The sequence below is a fragment of the Rhea pennata genome, unplaced genomic scaffold (assembly GCF_028389875.1).
Source record: "Rhea pennata isolate bPtePen1 unplaced genomic scaffold, bPtePen1.pri scaffold_40, whole genome shotgun sequence".
Taxonomy (NCBI): domain Eukaryota; kingdom Metazoa; phylum Chordata; class Aves; order Rheiformes; family Rheidae; genus Rhea; species Rhea pennata.
This window is the reverse complement of record NW_026907681.1, coordinates 2,010,336-2,028,410: the sequence shown is the minus strand read 5'-3', so window position 1 is coordinate 2,028,410 and position 18,075 is coordinate 2,010,336. Positions and strand designations below refer to the sequence as shown.

At 51.1% G+C, this 18,075-nt stretch overlaps 1 protein-coding gene and 1 pseudogene across 1 annotated transcript; one reads left to right on the top strand and one right to left on the bottom strand.

Moving 5' to 3' along the window:
• Positions 1-223: 223 nt before the first annotated feature.
• Positions 224-4,497, bottom strand: LOC134154776 (leucine-rich repeat-containing protein 52-like). The gene is made up of 2 exons (XM_062601438.1): positions 3,873-4,497; positions 224-540 (listed from the first exon to the last, which is right to left on the bottom strand). Exons 1-2 carry the CDS (start codon positions 4,495-4,497, stop codon positions 290-292), a joined length of 876 nt encoding a protein of 291 aa, XP_062457422.1. The 3' UTR covers positions 224-289.
• Positions 4,498-14,326: 9,829 nt separating this feature from the next.
• On the top strand, positions 14,327-17,664 carry LOC134154775 (DNA polymerase epsilon catalytic subunit A-like; annotated as a pseudogene).
• Positions 17,665-18,075: the final 411 nt, after the last annotated feature.

Genomic DNA, 18,075 nt, shown 5'->3' with positions numbered 1-18,075 from the left:
CATGTGGTACAGGAGGAGTGCTAATGCTCCTGGTTGGCAGATAGGCACTGTCCACAGTTCTAGTGGCCACTCGCTATTTTGCCAATGATGTCCTGCGCCCCGGTGGAAGAATAAATGTGGAGGCAGCAGAGTGAGCAAAACTGTAACACAGGGACTTTGTTCTCCTGTAGTTTTATTTTGGTTCACAAAAATCACTTCTGGAGGGGGACGCACAATTTGCAAAATTGGACAGGAAGGACCTGGTTTCAGGTCTCGGGACAGGCATTCAGAAGCTTCTCCAGGGCCCGTTCTAAGTGGTTGTGTCTTCCTCTTCATCCTCCTCCCCTTTTGCAGTGTGGAGTTCATCTATCACTGCACAGATGCCAGCCAGCCAGGCTGCCACAGTGCCAGCTGAGAATATACAGAAGCCAACGAGACACAGAAAGATGTAGTCCTGCTTGTGCAGTTGGATCAGGCAGTCCAGCTGGAGCTGTGCCTCCACTGCGGGCATTTTCAAGCCGCGTAGACCTTCTGGCATGTAGCAGGTGATGTTCTCGGCACCTGCAGAGGGAAAAGCAGAAGCAAGACTAACTTGTCCGTGCCCTGAGCAATAGTGGGTAGGAGTCCTGCTAGAAAAGCAGTGGAGGAGTTTCCTAAAGCCTTTGAAAAATGTCTCTGCACTTCACACTCCTTTCCATGAAGAGCCTGGGGGAAAATACGTAGTCCGTCCCTTGCCAAACCAGGTAGCCAGAATGATCAGAACGATTTCTGTGTTATTGTCGCGATAGGAAAATACTGCCGGTTGGATTATACCGCAGTGGCAAGCTGCTGTACCTGCATTGTTGAGTTCTGCTAACTGAGCACCTTCATTTTAATATAAAAGCTCTTGTGATTTTTTTGAAAAAACCTTAAACATCTTCTGACATGCCATAGGCTAAGCTGAAAGAGGTTGTTTTATGCTGGCATAGTGAGGTCTGCATCCACAGAGTCAAGCTGTGAAACTTGGGTTGTTTGCAGTTAGGGGTCACCGAGCTTGTTGTGTGAAAGAAAAAGAGGAAACTCCTCAGTAATTCAGTTCCGCCGAAATAATGACTGTGCTCTGCCGTATTGTAGTCTAGGCTGTAAGAAAACAGATGCTGGCTTTTCCCTCTGGAGCTAGTGAAGGCTGGGCGTAATAGGAAGCAATGTCTCTTCCTGGTGTTTGTAGAAGGCCAGTGTGGCCTCCAGCACAGCCGCCTCCTTCCCGTGGGGGTTTTGAAATCCGTGTGACAGACTCGGTTACTGCGACAGAACCGTGTCAGTCGCTGCTGGAAGTGCTGGATGGGTGGTCCTTAGGGAAAGGGAGCAGGGGAGAAGGATGAGCAACAACTTATACTGTATTATGTTATGTTGTATTTTGTTATACGTTGACGAGTGGATACAGCTGCAGAGACCGTTGGTGCTGTTATCGCTCGCTGTCAGGAGCGTAACTGCCGGGCTCGTTCACCCTTACCCCAAGCCGTCGAGCTGTGGGAACTTCCCGCCTGCGCCTCGACCGTGCGCAGCTCCAGCTGAGCGTAAAACACTGGCACAAAGTGGTCTGTGAAGCTGCAGTGGCTCTCTAAAGGCCGGGACAGGGATCTGCTTGCAGCAGATTTCAGTGCTCTGCGTTGCCCCTCAGTTCCGTCTGTCCCACCGTCCCTCTGCTAGAGCTGTCAGCTCCTGGGACAACCCTCGTTTTAGGGCCGCCTAGGCCTGACAAACAGGGAGTTGCTTTTCCCTGCCTGGATGCAGATAGGCGCATGTGATCTGGGGTTCCCAGCATGGATACACTTACCTGCAGCATTAAAGTTTACCCAGTTCTCACACCAGTTCCAGGAAATACAACACCTCGTGCTGACTCACCCACAGCACCTGGCTGGGACATAGCAGCAAAGTCTGACAGAGGAGGAAACTGGAGCTGCCTCCGCTGGCTGCTGCTGAGTCTTTCCGCTCTTTCTCCCCTGCCCTGACACGTGGAAGCAGGGAGACGGGTCGTTTCTTCCCAGCCCTGGCGCAGTCTGTTCCATCTCCTCCCAGCCTCATCAGAAAGGTTTCAGTAGGTGCCTTGGTCTCTTTCCCATCCTTCCCGGGATTGTGCAGGGACCCACACGAATACGTCCAGTCCTTGCTGCCACTTGCTTTTCTGCTCGTAGCCTTCCAAACTGCCTGCAGTGAGCTTTACTCTCCTGTTCAGGGCTTCCACGTGTTATCTCCAAACTACCTGGCGGCTGCTAGGGGTAGGACTTCTCTACACTGTTCCATAACTGTCTGTAATCTGTATGAGGACAATAAGTACCTTTACAGGCATTTACTACGCCTATTAAGATACTCAGACATCCCTAATTCTGTTCTGTCCTAACACCAGCTTCCCTTGCCCTTCCTTATGGTTCTTTTCTGCCTTTTTCTTACTTGATGGACAGGTTTTCTCAAATTTATTTTTTTTCCCCCCAGCTCTCCTTCATTATTTTATTGTGAATTACTGAGGATCAAGCTTTTTTCATTGGTGCAGTGATGTGTTCCTTTTCAATTTGGAAAATCAAATACAAATTTCATAGCTGCATAACAATTTTTTACCCTCGGCACTAGTGTTTCTCTGGAAAAGGGAACCAGTGATTACTTTGCCTCATGAATATTCAATATCTGTGGTCCAGCTGTAGACTCTCTCAATAAGATGGAAAAGAGCTGGATTTTGGTGAGCCAGATGGCGTAAGAAAAGAAGGCTCCTGCCGTCAATAAACTGCTCTTACTCGGGAGTAAGTGCCTTTCTGCTGCAGAAGTCAGAGGAACTCAAGCGGACGCTCATCTGCAATGCATGTACATTGATTATTTTGGATAACTTAAAACAAAAGCGAGCCAATTTGCTCTGGGATGCTGGCGGAAGAGTGGGAACATATGAAGCCCGTCAGTCATAAGGATACAGAGACGCTTTTCTGACCACAGTCTTAACTTGCATTCTGTTTCACCCTGTCAATCGCATTTCACCGGTACCCAAACCAGAACCCCCCATGGGAACAGCAAAAGTCTTTTGCCGAGTTCAGAGCATTTGGATCACGGCTTGATCCTGAGAACCTGTCAAATGTACCTGCTTTGCCAGCTAGAAGCACTGTGATAGCTGGAGGTTATAGGAACTGTCGTTTCGATCTGCTTTAGCACAACAGCTGCCATATTTTTTACGGAAAAAGGCATTGCAGGAGGCGTTTGAGGTGAAGGGGACACTGGCAGAACGGTGGGCAGCTCAGGGCTGGAGAGGCTGAGCAGAGCAGGACAGTACAGTGGCAGGAGCAGAGTACTTCACGCATCTCCACGGAGAGAGGGGTTTTTAACGGACTGTTATGGATGCAGCGATACTGCAGCAGCAACAAAAAGATACAGTCTATCGAGCAGCTGAAGAAAAGGCAGGAAAATCAGAGCAGTAGCCTTCTCTGCAGCTCTCCCCAGAGCCTCCTCGGGCTCCTCACTCTTGGCACTGCAGCTGTAAGGTGCTTGTGACTCGCAGTGACAAAAATGATAACAAGCTCGCAGTGCTACCGCCTGCAGCTGGGGCAGGCACTTTATAGAAGTAGCAATAGCCTAGCTACTGGTTACGCTTCCCGATGCTTCCCTCTCTGTCCTGAGGGTGTGAGCAAGTGTGATTCTCTGTGGGACGGAGTGCACGGAGCTGCTCTGATCCGTGTTCAGTGGTAAAAGTAAAAGATTGGACTTGCAGTTGACATGCAGTGGCACAGCCCCATGAGCTAAAAGGAGCTTGTGCTGTCTGACCTCTCCAGTCCTTAATGTGCCAAACTTTTGGGACAGAGACCAGAATACCCTCTCTCTTCCGCCCAGATCTGCAGGCGCAGGGAGGAGAGGGGTCCTGCTTACACAGCCCTCACCTGGAAAATGAACGTTGCTCTTTGTCATCCACGCAGTGAAGTCCAAGAAGGAGCAGTTGCAGTGCCAAAGGTTGTCACTGAGCCACAGAACCCTCAGGTTGGGGAGGTCACGGACAGTGCTGGTGTCCAGGAATAGTAAGCCAGTCTGGCTCACGTCCAGATACCTCAGCCAGGTGTTGTTGGCAAAGGCATCCTTCTCAATCTCCACAAGGTTGGGGTTGTCTGACATCTTCAGCACTACCAGGCTGATGAGCTGTGAGAAGGTGCTGAAGGTGACCTGTGTGAGGTTATTGAAGCTGAGGTCCAGGTAGACGAGCTTGGCCCCACCAACGAAAGCGAAATCCAGACCATCCCCCAAGAGGTTCTCCCGGCAGTCCAGATAGACCAGGTCAGCGAGGAAGCTCAGTTCCACTGCAGGCAGGTATGAGATCTTGTTTGCTGCCAGAATCAGCTGCCTGGTATCCAGTGGGATGGTCACAGGGAGCTCTTGCAGCTGTTGCCCTGTGCAGTTCACTTCCAGGTACTGACAGCTGCACCTGCTTGGGCAGTTGATAGTCTCTGATGCCAGCCCCAGCCCCAAAAGAAACATGAGGCTCAGGGGCTGGTGTCCACCTGGAAGAGACATGATCTAACACCTCCCAGAGTGCACGGCCCCTTAGGGAGTACAGACAGACAGGCACGGAGGAGCTGCAAAGGAGGGGACCTAGGGAAGTGGTTTCATCATTACAGCCATGCCGACGAGATGCCCAGCGGCAAGGCTGTTGGGAAGCGCTCTGCTTCTGTGGCTCACCTGGCTCCTTGGCAGCCTGCCTGGATGGAAGCGGAGCCGGATTTCACCCACTTTCTGGATCTGCAAGTGCAGAGCGGTGGCTAGAGTGTCTCCATGCCACGCTCATTGCCAGCTGACACCTCCGTGATGTCAGCAGCTTGCAAAAGCCACCTAGTTTGGGGACACTGACATGACCGGCCTTGCTGAGCCCGTGCTGCTTTCGTCGGAGTGAAAGCGCACGCCTGTAGGCCTACGAGGCAGGTGCGCCCTGGATGAGGACACCAAGTGTGTGCAGGGCGGGTGTGAGCAAATGCAGTTGCTGTCACAAATAATGTCAAAAGCCGAGGCGTGGTCATTTGTGTAATAAATTGTAACTCTTTGTTCATTGTTTAGAAGGAGGAATAAGCCGATGGAGGGGGAGGAGGAGGTTTTACAACAATCAGGGTTGAGACATGGTGTCAGACAAATAAATTATGGTAAGCACAAAAGCTTATATGACCCCTTGTGGAACCGGTGTCGGGGCCCTAGCTATCTTGCAGGACTATGAAGAGCTGAAGTAAGCAACAAGCGGCTCAGAGGTTTTGAAGGTAAAAGGATAAAGAAAAGATAAGCAGGCGCCTGTAATTTTCTCACAGAACAGCATCCCAAAAGGGAGTCAACACAACAGATAAGCAAACCCCTGTGATCACTCACAAGGAGACAAACCAAAATAAAGAGACAGAAGAAGACCACGGCCTTCCTCTCCACGACCACCAGAGAGCTTCAGACGACCCCCCCAGCAACTCACACATGCGCGGGACGCACCGGGAGATTACAACGCAGACTATAAGGGGGGACTGTGTGTGAGGGAGGCGCGCGCCGTTGGCGGAGCTGAGACTCCCCGGCCGCCCAGCGCTGTTTTGCTTGTGGCTGCTTACTTAATTAAATAAATTGTTCACATGATTTAACAAACTCTCTGTATGAATTAACCTTCAAGAGAGTAACTTATGACACGCAACTGCCCCTGCGACGGCGCCGCTTCAGGAGCAGCAGCCGCTTCCCGCGCAGCGCCGCCGCCCCATGACAGGCCGCACCGCGCCGGGCCGGGCCGGGTCGGGTCGGGCCGCGCCGGGCGCCGCCGCGCAGGCGCGTGCGCAGCAGCGGCAGCCGGGGCGGGGGCGGGGCCTGCCCGGGAAGGTGCCGCGAGGGGCGTGGCCAGCGCAGCCGCCCTGCTGCGGGGCAGAGGTCGAGGAAGAGAGCGACCATTGGCTGCGGTGCCGCTCTCTGATTGGTGCTCTCCCTGGGGAGGCGGGGCTGGCAGGCTTCCCGCTCGCGGGAGGTGGGGGCAGCGCGCGGGGCGGGATGGTGCTGCGGGGCGGCGCGGAGCCGGGCGGCGGCGGCGGCGGCTGGGGGGGGCAGTGAGCACTGGGGCCAGGCGGCAGCGGGAGGTGTGTGTGAGTGGGCGGTGGTGGGTCGCGGCGGGGACTGGGCGGCGGCTGGCGGCGCGGCGTCCTGCAGGGACGATGGCTCCTCGCTGTCCTCCCTCAAGCGCCTGGAGCGCTCGCAGCGCACGGAGCGGCTGGACACACTGTTCGGCTTCGAGCGGCCCACGGAGCCTGGCGAGCGCACGGGCTGGCTCATCAACATGCACCCGGTAGGACTGGGCCGGGGGGGGATGTCACCGGCGGGGGGTGTCACCCACAGGCACCTGGTAGGACTAGGGGGGACAACGATGGGGGGGGGTCACCGACATGCACCTTGTAGGACGGGGGGCGAATGTCACCGACGGGAGGGGGAGATGTCTCCGACAGGCACCTGGTAGGACCTGGGCGGGACGGGGGGGAGATGTCACCGACAGGCACCCGGTAGGACCTGGGTGTGAGGGGAGGTGTCACCAATAGACACCCAGTAGGACTGGGGCAGGGGAGGTGTCACCGACAGGCACCTGGTAGGACCTGGGTGTGAGGGGAGGTGTCACCAATAGACACCCAGTAGGACTGGGGCAGGGGAGGTGTCACCGACAGGCACCCGGTAGGACTGGGGTGGGAGGGGGCGGTGGGGGGTCGTGTGTCGTAACAGGCCATGTGCATGTGCAGACGGAGGTGCTGGGCGAGGACCAGCGGCTGGTGAGCGCTGTGGACTACTTCATCCCGGAGGATGGGAGCCGCTTCGAGGTGCATCCCGTTCCTCCAGCGCAGCGCTGGTGCCCGGGCTGGGCGTCCTGCCTGCCCCCACCAGTTTGGCTGTTCTGGGCCCCAGGCATCACCCACAAGGCAGCAGCGCTGTCTGCCCTACGCTGGGTCCACCTGGGACCCTTGGGGGCCAAGGTGGGTGCTGCAGAGATGCAGGGATGTGTATGTGGCGCACAAATGCCAGCAACGCGCAGCAAGGGCAGCGCGGTGCCCGTTGCTTCCGTTGGGAACCGTTGGGTTGGTTTCTCACCTTGGCTGCGGGGTCGCGCAATGTTCACCGGTTTTGATTTCTCCTGGGTGGCCCTGCCCTATAAGCCGTATTTCTACATCGCTACCCAGAAGGCGAGTATGGACTTGGAAGCTGCGCACTGGCAAGCGGGGTCTTGAGTAAACTAGTGGCCGAGGTCCCAGAGACAAGGGCAGGTTTGACTTGAAGGGTCCCCCAGTCAGCTGAGAGGCCTTGTGACCGACCATCTTCTTGGGTTGGTAGGAGAAAAATACAGCTCCAGTGCTTCTGTTGGTGGTTTTGTCAGAGCTGTTAGAGAAGACTTGAGATGGGAAGCAGCTGTATCAGTATGGTGGCTGCACTAAGGTTTCTTAGGGGGAGGTTGGTTTGTTATGTGATGAATTATCCCTTCAAGGAGCTGTCATATTTTTCCTGTTCTTTTTTTGTCCTAAAATTGATCTCTGGAGCCTATTTCACTTCTTCTAAGCCCAAACAGGGGTAAATTTCCCCTCTCATTTCATCTTGATCCTGCTCGTACTGCAAAACTGGGTTTGTTCTGACAGTGCTGTGAATTGACGATCAAAGAGAGCCCCAGTGTGAAGGAACAGATTTCCAGACGGCCAGGATTTCAGGACAGCCTCGTGTCCTCCCCTCACAATTGAGGACACTAGTGCCAGAACCTCTTGTGAGCTTGTCTTCTCCTCTGGAGAAGTGTCTGGCTTTGTTGCTCATTCTCCAGTTTCTTTGCAGGGCTGTGAATGAGAAGTGTCATCCTTCCTCTCCAAGACGTTTCAAGGGAACATTTCAAAGCTGGGAACTGTCCCCAAAGAAGATTTGGATCTGGTCAGTATTCCTCTGCCTGCTGTACTATTGAATAACTAATCTTTCTTTCTTTCTTTCTTTCTTTCTTTCTTTCTTTCTTTCGAGCTCAAGTGGAGTAGAAAGGGGCTAAGCAGTAAAGGGAAGCAGTATGCTTACCTTTAATCTTCAAGCACTGTTTGCATTGCATGTCATGAATAGGTTAATTATTGCTTATTGATAGTAATTGCTTGTTATAGTTATAGTAAATAAAATATATGTTCTGCTCCAGCACATAGTCTTTTTCACAGGATGCTCAAGAAACTTCCTGAGCTAGAAATGGTTGGAGATTAAGAGTGTTGTGGCAGAGGGGGATAGTATACATTTACTCTTTCTTGGGTGTGTACTGGTGATTGCGCTTGGAAACAGACAACAAGACAAGATGGCCCTTGGTGTGAACTGGCATAGCTCACATGTTCTTCACAGCGTGTCTTACGTGCTTGCTAGCATCTCTTCTCACTCCGAGTCTTTCCATCCAATTACTACCTCTTCTTTGGCCAGTTCTTCCACGTGTGCCAGTATAATTTGCCTTCCCAACGCTTTCTTACTGTTAGCAGTCTTCCCCTTTCCCTCATTACTCTTTTCCACCCTTAGCTGGCACTGTCTTGTTGCTTTGTAGCCAAATCACTTGGTGGGTCTTAAGCAGAACTACATTAAGTTATCCTTCCACGTGGTGGATGACTTGGTGAAGGTGCGGAAAGAGATCTCTCCTGCTGTGAGGAAAAACAGAGAGCGAGACCAGGCGAGCGATGTCTATACGTCTATGCTGTCAAGGAAAGAGGTCTCCTTAGGATGGTTGGCCCATGGGCTTCTTAGGATTCCCCTAGTCACACAGACTAAAAAGTACAAATGAGAATTCCAATCTTCTCTTTGGTTTCCTACACCTGATGTCTGATTTCAGTTGAACCATTTCAAAGGAAGAGGAATCTAGTGAAGTGAGCACTTCCTGCCCAACTGAGAGGTGTACATCATTTGTTCCAGGTGATTCCTGGGGTGCCCAACTATTCTTAAACTCGTTGTTATGCTTTATAAACCCAATGCCATAAGAAACCTTTATTATAAAGGCATAGAGGTAATAAGTGTTTTTTGCCTGCGCAGTGTTTCCTCACGTGCTGTCAATCCTGATGACTCTCTTTCTCGAAGGGGGTTGTTGCATTAAAGAGAAGCTTTTGTTATTCCGTTCTCTCCTGTTAATGAATTTTGCTGTTTGGTTATCAGTGGGTACCACTGTTGCTACCTTGTCTCCTACAGTCAAGCCTGCTGGGTCTGAGATGTGCATAAACCTACTTAGGTAAATTAGTTGTTAATCTAATGAGAACTGCTCGTTAAATTATACTCTAAAGCTGATTTGAGTTTAATGTATTTGGTCATATTCAGGATCCGGTTGTTCTCGCCTTTGACATTGAAACTACCAAACTCCCTTTGAAGTTTCCTGATGCAGAGGCAGACCGGATCATGATGATCTTCTATGTGGTTGATGGGCAGGTAATGGAACAACAGTTCTTTTCTTCATGCTTTGGAGCAAAATGCTAGACAGCAAACGAGCATGTCACCTTTGGCGGTCTGGTCCCTGGCTTGCTTTGTTGCTAGTTGCTTGGTTTATATGTAATGGCTGTGGAAATAAAATTGAAGTCTAGTCTGAATGATGCATAAGGATTTCCTCGTTTTGTATGTTGGAGAACCCAGCTAAGGCTACTGGTGCCCCTTTGAGGGGCAGTAGTAATTTGGAGAGTATAGTCCTTAAGTTGTCTCCCTTTTGGCACCCTTTAGGTGATTATAAGCAATTGTTCAGAAGGTGACCTCCAAAGAGCCGTTCCCACTTGACAAAAGCTCTAGCTATCAAGCTGTGCAAGGATTATCGCATCGATGGAAGACTATTTCATCCTTTAGGCAGTGTGTTCCGGTTGTTCAGGAACCTGTCCCTGGTGTAGCAGGGATCTGAGTCCTCAGTAACTCTTCCTTTGTCAACTCTCTAGGGCTATCTGATCACAAACAAGGAGATTGTCTGTGAGGATATTGAGGACTTTGAATTTACTCCGAAGCCGGAGTGTGAGGGTCCATCCTGTGTCTAATGAACCAGATGAGGTAAGTAGGTTCTACTTGGGAAATCAGGCTGCTTTTTATCTGCCTTGGTCTCTTGTAGGCCAAAGAGAGCTTATCACCCAATAGAGTGTATCTTTGGGGAGCACAGCGGACAGTCACGGTGCTGGTGATGCTTTCATTTCATGGTGTGACGATGAGGCAGATCGGGTTCTAGCTAGGTCAAGAGCAGAGGGGAAGGACTGCATCAATAGTATTATATCCAGTGCCTGCCTGCAGGAGGTGAATTTGCTGAGTGTTTGTGTTTGTGGGGGAGATGTTTTTTGTTTTGAGTTTTTTTTTTTTTTTTTAATCCTCTGTTGCATACTAGGCTCATTTAATGCAGAGGCGGTTTGAACATGTCCAGGAGACCAAACCTACTATCATTGTCACATACGATGGAGACTTCTTTGACTGGTAAGATCAGGAATGAAAACTAACCTGGTTTCTAAAAGGAAATGTTGTCTAGGCCATGAGGTGAGATTGGGTACCAGCCTGTATGTCCTTTGTCTGGAGGTCACATAGCAGCCACATGCGTTCTTATCTACGCAGACTATCCAGCCAGTTTGGGAACCTGTTTACATCCTGATTATGTGCTCTTTATCTGGAGTGCTGGGCTGAGTCTTGGATCGCCAGCCTGCAGAGGACTGTCGAAGAGGAGGAGGTGGAATTCAGAACTTTTTTTTTTTTTTTTTCCCTGAGCAGAGCTATGTTTATTGGCTTTGAAATACGAACTTCTATAGAGTCCCATCAGTTGGTCCTGGGATTGCTGAGCTACTTCTAGATTGTTGTTGATTTGGCAATGTTTGTACACTGATGACCTCAGTAACTGGAGAACAGGCAAAGTGTCAAAAGAGAACTGCAAAATAATAGGGAGACCAGAGCAGCCAAGCCTTCGGGGAGCGAGGGAAACTCGATCATAATGTTCTGCCTCCTGGTATAGGATGTAAGCAAGCAGCTTCCTTCATGCAGTAGCTCTGCCCTACAGGGAGTTTTCCCTGTGGCCAGCTCTCACGGGTAAGGTCTGGAGCAAAGGAGAATTCACAAGAAAAATTCCTCATTAAGTAGCTTACAAGAAAGCAATCCTGAAACCCTTGGGGTGGGGATGGGGTGGAGGAAAGGGATTGCTTTGTTTCTTCTCTTCTGCATTGTCTCTCTCCTCAGGCCTTTTGTGGAAGCAAGAGCAGCAGCTCATGGAATTAATATGTATCAGGAGATTGGATTTCAGAAGGGCAGCCAGGGAGAGTACAAAGCCCCGCAGTGCATCCACATGGATTGTCTGAGGTACCGAATGCTGCGTCTGTACCGTATAACTGCATCTTTATCTGTTAAATTTGTATAAAATGCCTACAGTTGATGTATTTGAATACTGTCCCTTTTCCATCTCTGTGCACTGCTATCATGAGTTACATCTTACTAGGAAAGGACTAGCACCCCCATCTTTGGTTGTGCTGCTTCTACTCGGTACTCCGTTGTGTGCCATTATGTACAGAAGTTACGTCTTGCCCACACTAGCCTGAACGACTAACTCTGTTTATAGAGTCTGCTGGTGGCTGTCATTGGGAGTTTGAGAACTGTCCTGGATAGCAGGTAAAAGGACAGGATAAAACCAAACCGTTGTAGTGGGCACAGGGCCATATTCTAACCCAACAGCCTGCCTAGCACAGAGAGGAAAAGAAAGGGTGCGTGCGTGCGTGCGTGTGTGTGTGTGTGTGTGTACAGGAGAGGGCTGTCTGTCTTGGCAGTTGTGACTTGAATGTTTTTACACATTGGACCAGTGTCCAGACTCTGGAAAACAACTGCCTCTCTTTGCAGTCCTGCTGATACCTCCTCCTGTGTTTAAACGTTTATCTTTGAAGTCTCTGAAGTATGAGGGTTGAGAAAAATCTGAGCAATAGAAATGATTTGAATAGCACTATTTGTACGAGTCAGGATTTAAGAGCATGGGTAGATATGCAGACTGTCTAAAGCTGTGCAGCTTCTTATTCCACTGCACTTGGATGTTCTGCTCTCATCTTTCCCTGTTAGAGTAATGCAGATCTTTTTGTACGTAGCAGTCCTTTCTGAAGTGCAGGGCTGTCTCTTCGTCGACTGGCATTTTCATTATTCTGTCTAGGTGGGTGAAGAGAGAGAGTTACCTGCCAGTGGGAAGTCACAACCTGAAAGCAGCAGCGAAAGCAAAACTGGGTTGATTCGTTAAGCAGCTCAAAACTTGGTGGCTTGAGGATTATCTGAGTGTCCCTGTCACTACAGGTGCCGTTACTATTCTGAGCCCTGATCCAGCTGGGTTGCGTGTGCATGGTCAGCAGGCAGCTTGTCAGACACCTCACAGGGCGAGAGGCTGACACTTTTGACACTGAACACCTGGAAATGTGCTCTCTGGCTCAGTTTACTTAGCTGGAGCCAGGTAAGGCACCCTAGGAGAAGGATTGTCTGTGTACCCAGGACCAAATAGCTTGAAGATACTATTGATGCTGCATGTTTGCTCTGTGTCTCTAGGAAGTATTCGCCACATCTACCTCTACCAGAGCTCCCAGGGCAACAAAGCTCTCTTTGGCCTTTTCATCCCCTCTCAGCGCAAAGCTGCAGTGTTTGTGCTGGACACGGTAAGAGTAGGGCTTAAAGGCTTGGGAGGGAACGCAAGGGGATCAGGCAGCGGTTTGGAGCTGAGCGGTTTCTTTGCACAGACACAGATCTCTACTGCTGTGCAGCAGGGATTCTCATATTTTGAAGTGTACCAAGCAGGTCTGTTCCTCAACTGTCACGTGAAGCATTGTGATGTGTAGAGGAAAGAGCTTCCTTGAAATTTGCAGCCTGGAGCCTGTCTCTTTTGAACCCTGTTCCCTCTGATCACGTTTGCATTTGGTACAGGTACGCAGCAACCAGATGCCAAACCTCACCAACATGTACTCATCGGAGCGCAGTCTGTGCTGGAAAAAGTGGGCGAAGAACTACTGCTTCCAGACAAGCACACCTTTGAAGTGCGTGCTGAGACCGACCTCAAGACAGTCTACAGAGCCATTCAGCGGCTCCTGCAGGGCTGCAAGGTATGAGCTGAGGGCATGAGGAAGGTCCCCACTGAGACCTTGTCAGCGCAGGTACCTGGGAGGAGGAAAACATTGCATGGAAGGCATTGGTCCAGCAGTTCAAACAGCCTCTAAGTGTAGCTCTCTGCACACAGCTAGTGCTCCAAAGTTGAAGGGTAAAAATGGATGTTGCCTGCAGGCTCTGGCTTGCCTGGGGTGAGCTTACATAGCGCAATGCAAGCAGTGAGGCTAGATCATACCCCCAAACCCCAGCTCTCAGTTGTGGAGCTGGTTATTCAGTGGGAGGTGCTTCAAGAGACTCTGAGTACACTGTCTCTACTGTGTGGAGGACCAGGGACCACTACAGGAATGGGGCATGTGAGCACTCATTCACACAGCTGGTTTCCTGCTGAGCAGAGGTGCCGGCTGAAGGGATGTACCAGGGCATGTCCTCTCCTCCTTTGTGTAGGATGAGCGCCGGGGCCCCACACTTCTTGCTGTGCAGTCTAACTGGGACCTGAAACGACTGGCAAGTGGGATTCCCATCATCGAGGAGTTTCCTTTGGTCCCTGTCCGAGTAACAGATGCCGTCAGCTATTCAGTCCTAGAAGAAAATGCAGGTAGGCATTTAAATACAGATTATTTCCTAGTTTGTGGCCTCTCATAGCAGCATTCAGAAGATCACTTCTGGTGGTCGCTAGGATGAATCTTTCTGTGATGCAAAACAAGCTGACTGATAGTTCTTCTGAGCACCTCTGCTGCAGTTTCCAGAAAAAGCTGGTGGCCCCTGGAGCGGAAGTAGATCCAAGTTTTGTTGGAAGGTGCTATGCTGTTTAGCTGTGCAGTGAATGGGGCCATCCATACATAGCATCACAGCCAGAGAGGGGAGAGGTCTGGCCATGTGCCAAAAGTGTCCTTTAAAGCCTGTAATACAAGGTGTGTGGCAGTCTGGAGAGCAGCACGGTTTCCCATGCTGCTGCAGTACCATATAGGCTTTCACCATTTCCTGATATGAATATCTTGATGTTGCACTCGGTAGATGCAGCAAGACCTGTAAAGAGCTCTTACAACTTGTGGAAAGTCCTGGCAAGTGGGTGCATTCATCATACCTGGAGAGGGGATTGTGTCCTTGCTGGTTCTCTGCCCTGCTTGCCCGTTGACAGGTTGTGTTTGTTCACAGTGTGTCTGGAGCCGGATATTCAGAGCTTGGCTGTAAACACACTGTTACAGTCCCATCACATCAATGACATGGAAGAAGGTTCCAGCGTGAGTATCAGTTTTGATGTGATCCAGCAGGCGTCTCTAGAATACTATGATGTGTAGGCTCCTAAGACAGGCATCTTGACACAAGAGGCAGTTGAAGCGTGGGTATGATTCCTCTGCAGCCCTTAGTTCTGCTAATGACTGCTCTGCAGCCTTCTGTACTGAGTCCATTTGCTGAAGCATGGTTGGATGTGAGAAGTGAACTGCTCTCTTGCTAACATCGCCTGCTCCTCATTGCCTCCCATGGAGAAGGTTATTAGCTAGGGAAGATGCCAACATTGTGTGTGACTGCAGTCTCTTGCCTCCAGCATCCACTCAAAGGAGATCTTTCACTCTCTGACTATTTCCTTCTGCCGCTGCTGGGAATTCCTGCTCTGGATGGATCCAGCAAATTACGAAGGTATCAAGGGAAGAGTGCGTTCTAGCGTCCACTCTGGGGAGGTAAGAGATGGGAAGTGCTCAGTCCTGCAGAGACAGGGGTGCAGTGGGTTGAGCTGAGCAGGGAGCTATTGGTTTGGATATAGGGAACTGCTACGACATCACCAACTGAAAGCCTGGGCATGGCTTGTGCTCCATTCCAGCAGGACTCTAGCAAGAGTCAAGTATTGGATGAGGACAGTGAGGAAGAGGAGGACAAGGAAGAAGAGGAGGAGGATGGAGAAGCAAATGTGGAGGACTTGCTGGAGAATAGTTGGATCATCGTGCAGTTTCTCCCCCAGGCTGCCTCCTGTCAGAACTGCTTCCTCAGGATTGTGTTGGGTGAGTGCAGTCTGCTGCTCGCCTGGTCCTACTTTGAATGTTACCTCTGGTGATTAGAGCTATCCGCACCCTACTGCTGCCCAAGCCATATCCACAGCATTCCCCACAGCTTCTTGAAGCTCTCTGTGCTACTGAGAAGGTTCTGATGGTGATCCAAAGAACCCCTTACAGTCAAAGATTGCACTGTGCTGGATGTGATGCAGAAGGAACCACCTCCATGTCTGTAAATATCATTGTTTGGGTGGTTTCAGCGCCAGTGTGAACCCTCTCAGAGAGGGGAAGAAGGTCACTAGTTCCTGATTAGTCATTGGTGCCCCAGGAGAGTCGACAAGCACAGTTGCGCTTGTGCCACTCTCCCATCGTGGACTGCATCTGGAGCTTTTCTTACGTGTCTCTGCAGCCTACATTGTGGCTGTGTACCACAGCATGAAGGAGGAGCGAGGAGCTGCAGCACAATGCCCCTGGGAGCGCTCCCATCAAGAGGAGGGCCACGAGCCAGGTGTCCCAGGAGGCATTGGGAGAGACGGGAGCCATGCCTGGTGAGTACGGTTAGCCACAGTTAGCCATGGGAGAGCTGTGTGCAGCACTGCTGGGCCAGTCCTGCAGCAGGAAGAGAGCTGCCCACCTTGCTGTCCCCATATGCTTCCATATGGCTCAAGAGCTCTCTCTGCTCCTCCTCTCCAGGCATGATCACTTTCTCACAGGATTATGTGACCAACGAGCTCACGCAGAGCTTCTTCACCGTCACTCAGAAGATCCAGAAGAAGATGGCTGGTTCCCATAATGCCACTGAGCCCTCAGACATGTTCTCAGTGCTACCTGGCTCCTACTTGCCACTCAACAACCCAGCTCTAGAGTTCATCAAATACATCTACAAGGTTAGTGGGGTGGGCTGTGCTTTCTTCTTTTTTTTTTTTCTTCTTCTTTTTTTTTTTTTTTTTAAGAATCTGTTGCAATTCTACAATCAGTTTGTTTTGCCCAGCTAGCACTCGCATCAGAGTGAGTCCCCGTGAGGACTGTCTTCTCTGCTGGTGGCCTTACCTAACACTGTCTCCTGTAGGTGTTGTCCCTGGATGCCAGTATAACTAACCAAGTAAACAAACTGCGCCGGGACCTGCTGCGCCTCATTGAGGTGGGTGAGTTCTCAGAAGAAGCCCAGTTTCGGGACCCTTGCTGCTCCTACATGCTCCCTGAAGTCATCTGCAGGAAGTGCAATTTTTGCAGGGACTTGGACCTGTGCAAGGACCCTGCCCTCTTGCAGGTACAGCCTTCCTTTCCCAGGAAATCCCCTTTGCCCTGGCTGCATGCATTAAGTCCCTCTTGGGGACACCAGAGGCCCTAGCATGGTTGTGCTCTCGGCCTGTCATTCACTCACATGTTGTCCGTCTTTCTCTCTCTCTCAGTCCTTTTGCTTTGAAGGTCTGCTTGGTTCCATGACAGCGATAAACCTCCCTTCAAGGTTATTTTCTGCTCATCCCCTTTCCGAGCTGCCTGTGACAGTTTGAGGTGTGCTGGTGCTTTGGCTGATGCTTTATCCCCTCCCGAAATTGGTTATGGCTTCCTGGCACTCGGGGCTATCTGAATGCTCTTGTTAGGCTGCGAGGGCTGAGGCTGCACCGTGCTTTCTCTTGGGAAGAGTCACACTTGTTTTCATCTCCCTTCTCTCTGCCCCTCGGATGGGTCAGTGCTGCCCAGTTGGGTATGCTCCAACTGCCAGGCCCAGTATGACTCGGATTCCATTGAAATGGCACTGGTGGAAGCGCTGCAGAAGAAGCTAATGGCCTACCTGCTGCAGGACTTGATGAGTGCTGGGCGGCAGTGCTGCGGGAGCCTGCCCTTGATGTGGCAGGCTGCAGCAGGAGGGCTGAAGCTGCTCTCTGCTCCTTGAAACCGAGCAGCCCAACCTTACTTCTCTGACTGATGTGATGCAGTGGAGATATGATGAGGAGAGTTTGGCTCGAGCGCTCTCCACTTCTTCTCAGCACATAGCTGCAGCCTTTTGCTGGCTGGCTGAGGCTTGACCCATTGACCTGATGTCAGTGGTGTCTCCCCAGAGAGCCCTGTCAAAGGACTGAGCTGCTCAGCCTTGTCTGCTATCCCAGCTAAAACTCCTTTGCCTCTAGGTGTGCAAGAAGTGTCATGGTGTGAAGGAGACACCTATGCCTGTGTACTGCAGTTGTGCTGGAGATTTTGCCCTCACCATTTCTTCCCAGGTATGTGTGCATCCTGCCACCAGATGCAGCCTCCTGCCAGCAGCTCCTCTGTAATAGCCAATGAAAAACCCAGTGATAACTTGTCCCTTTCAGCCCATCTGGCACAAGTTCATCTCTCTGTGCTTTCTGGCTGTTTATTCGTTGCTTTGTGCTCAACCCAGGCAGTCCTGCCTGACCAGCTTGCAGAACTTCTCCTGGCCTGGCCTTCTCCCCCCTGTCCCCTCCAGCTTCCATCTTCCCTGGCTCATGCATGAGGTGTGCTGGGCAGCCCTCCCTCACTGGTATCTTCCCCCTCAGATCTTCATGGAGCACATCAACATCTTCCAGAGCATTGCTTGGCACTAGAGCGTGGCCTGTCTGCTGGAAACTATTGAGTGGCTGCTCCGTACAAACCACCAGCTCCAGCAGTGATGTGATGAACTTGTCCTGCTGTCTTTTTTTGTTGCTGGGTCAGCTCTGGGTACTTGCTCTCACCTCTGCTGAAGAGCATTTGTGCTCTGTGATAGATCTCGGAGAAGCCACATATCCATCTTGCACTGTGTGGGGGCGCTAAGCGGTGTTGGGGCAGTCCTGGTCACAGCCTGGTGCTGTGCTGGGGGAATTAAGAAGGTGCCTAGGGCTGGAACTGCTCTCTATGGGGGAGGGGGGACTGCATTTGCCAGAGCCCTGCAGAAGCCCAGTTTGGGATGGGAGTTTGTGTTGTAGGCAGCACCCTGTGTGCATGAATCTCTGTGGTTTTAATGTGGAGTTTTATACAATTAAATGTGTCACAGACAATGCATCTGGTTCTTTGGGTAGAGGAGCACGTGCTATGGCCCACACACAGCAGGGAGCTGTAG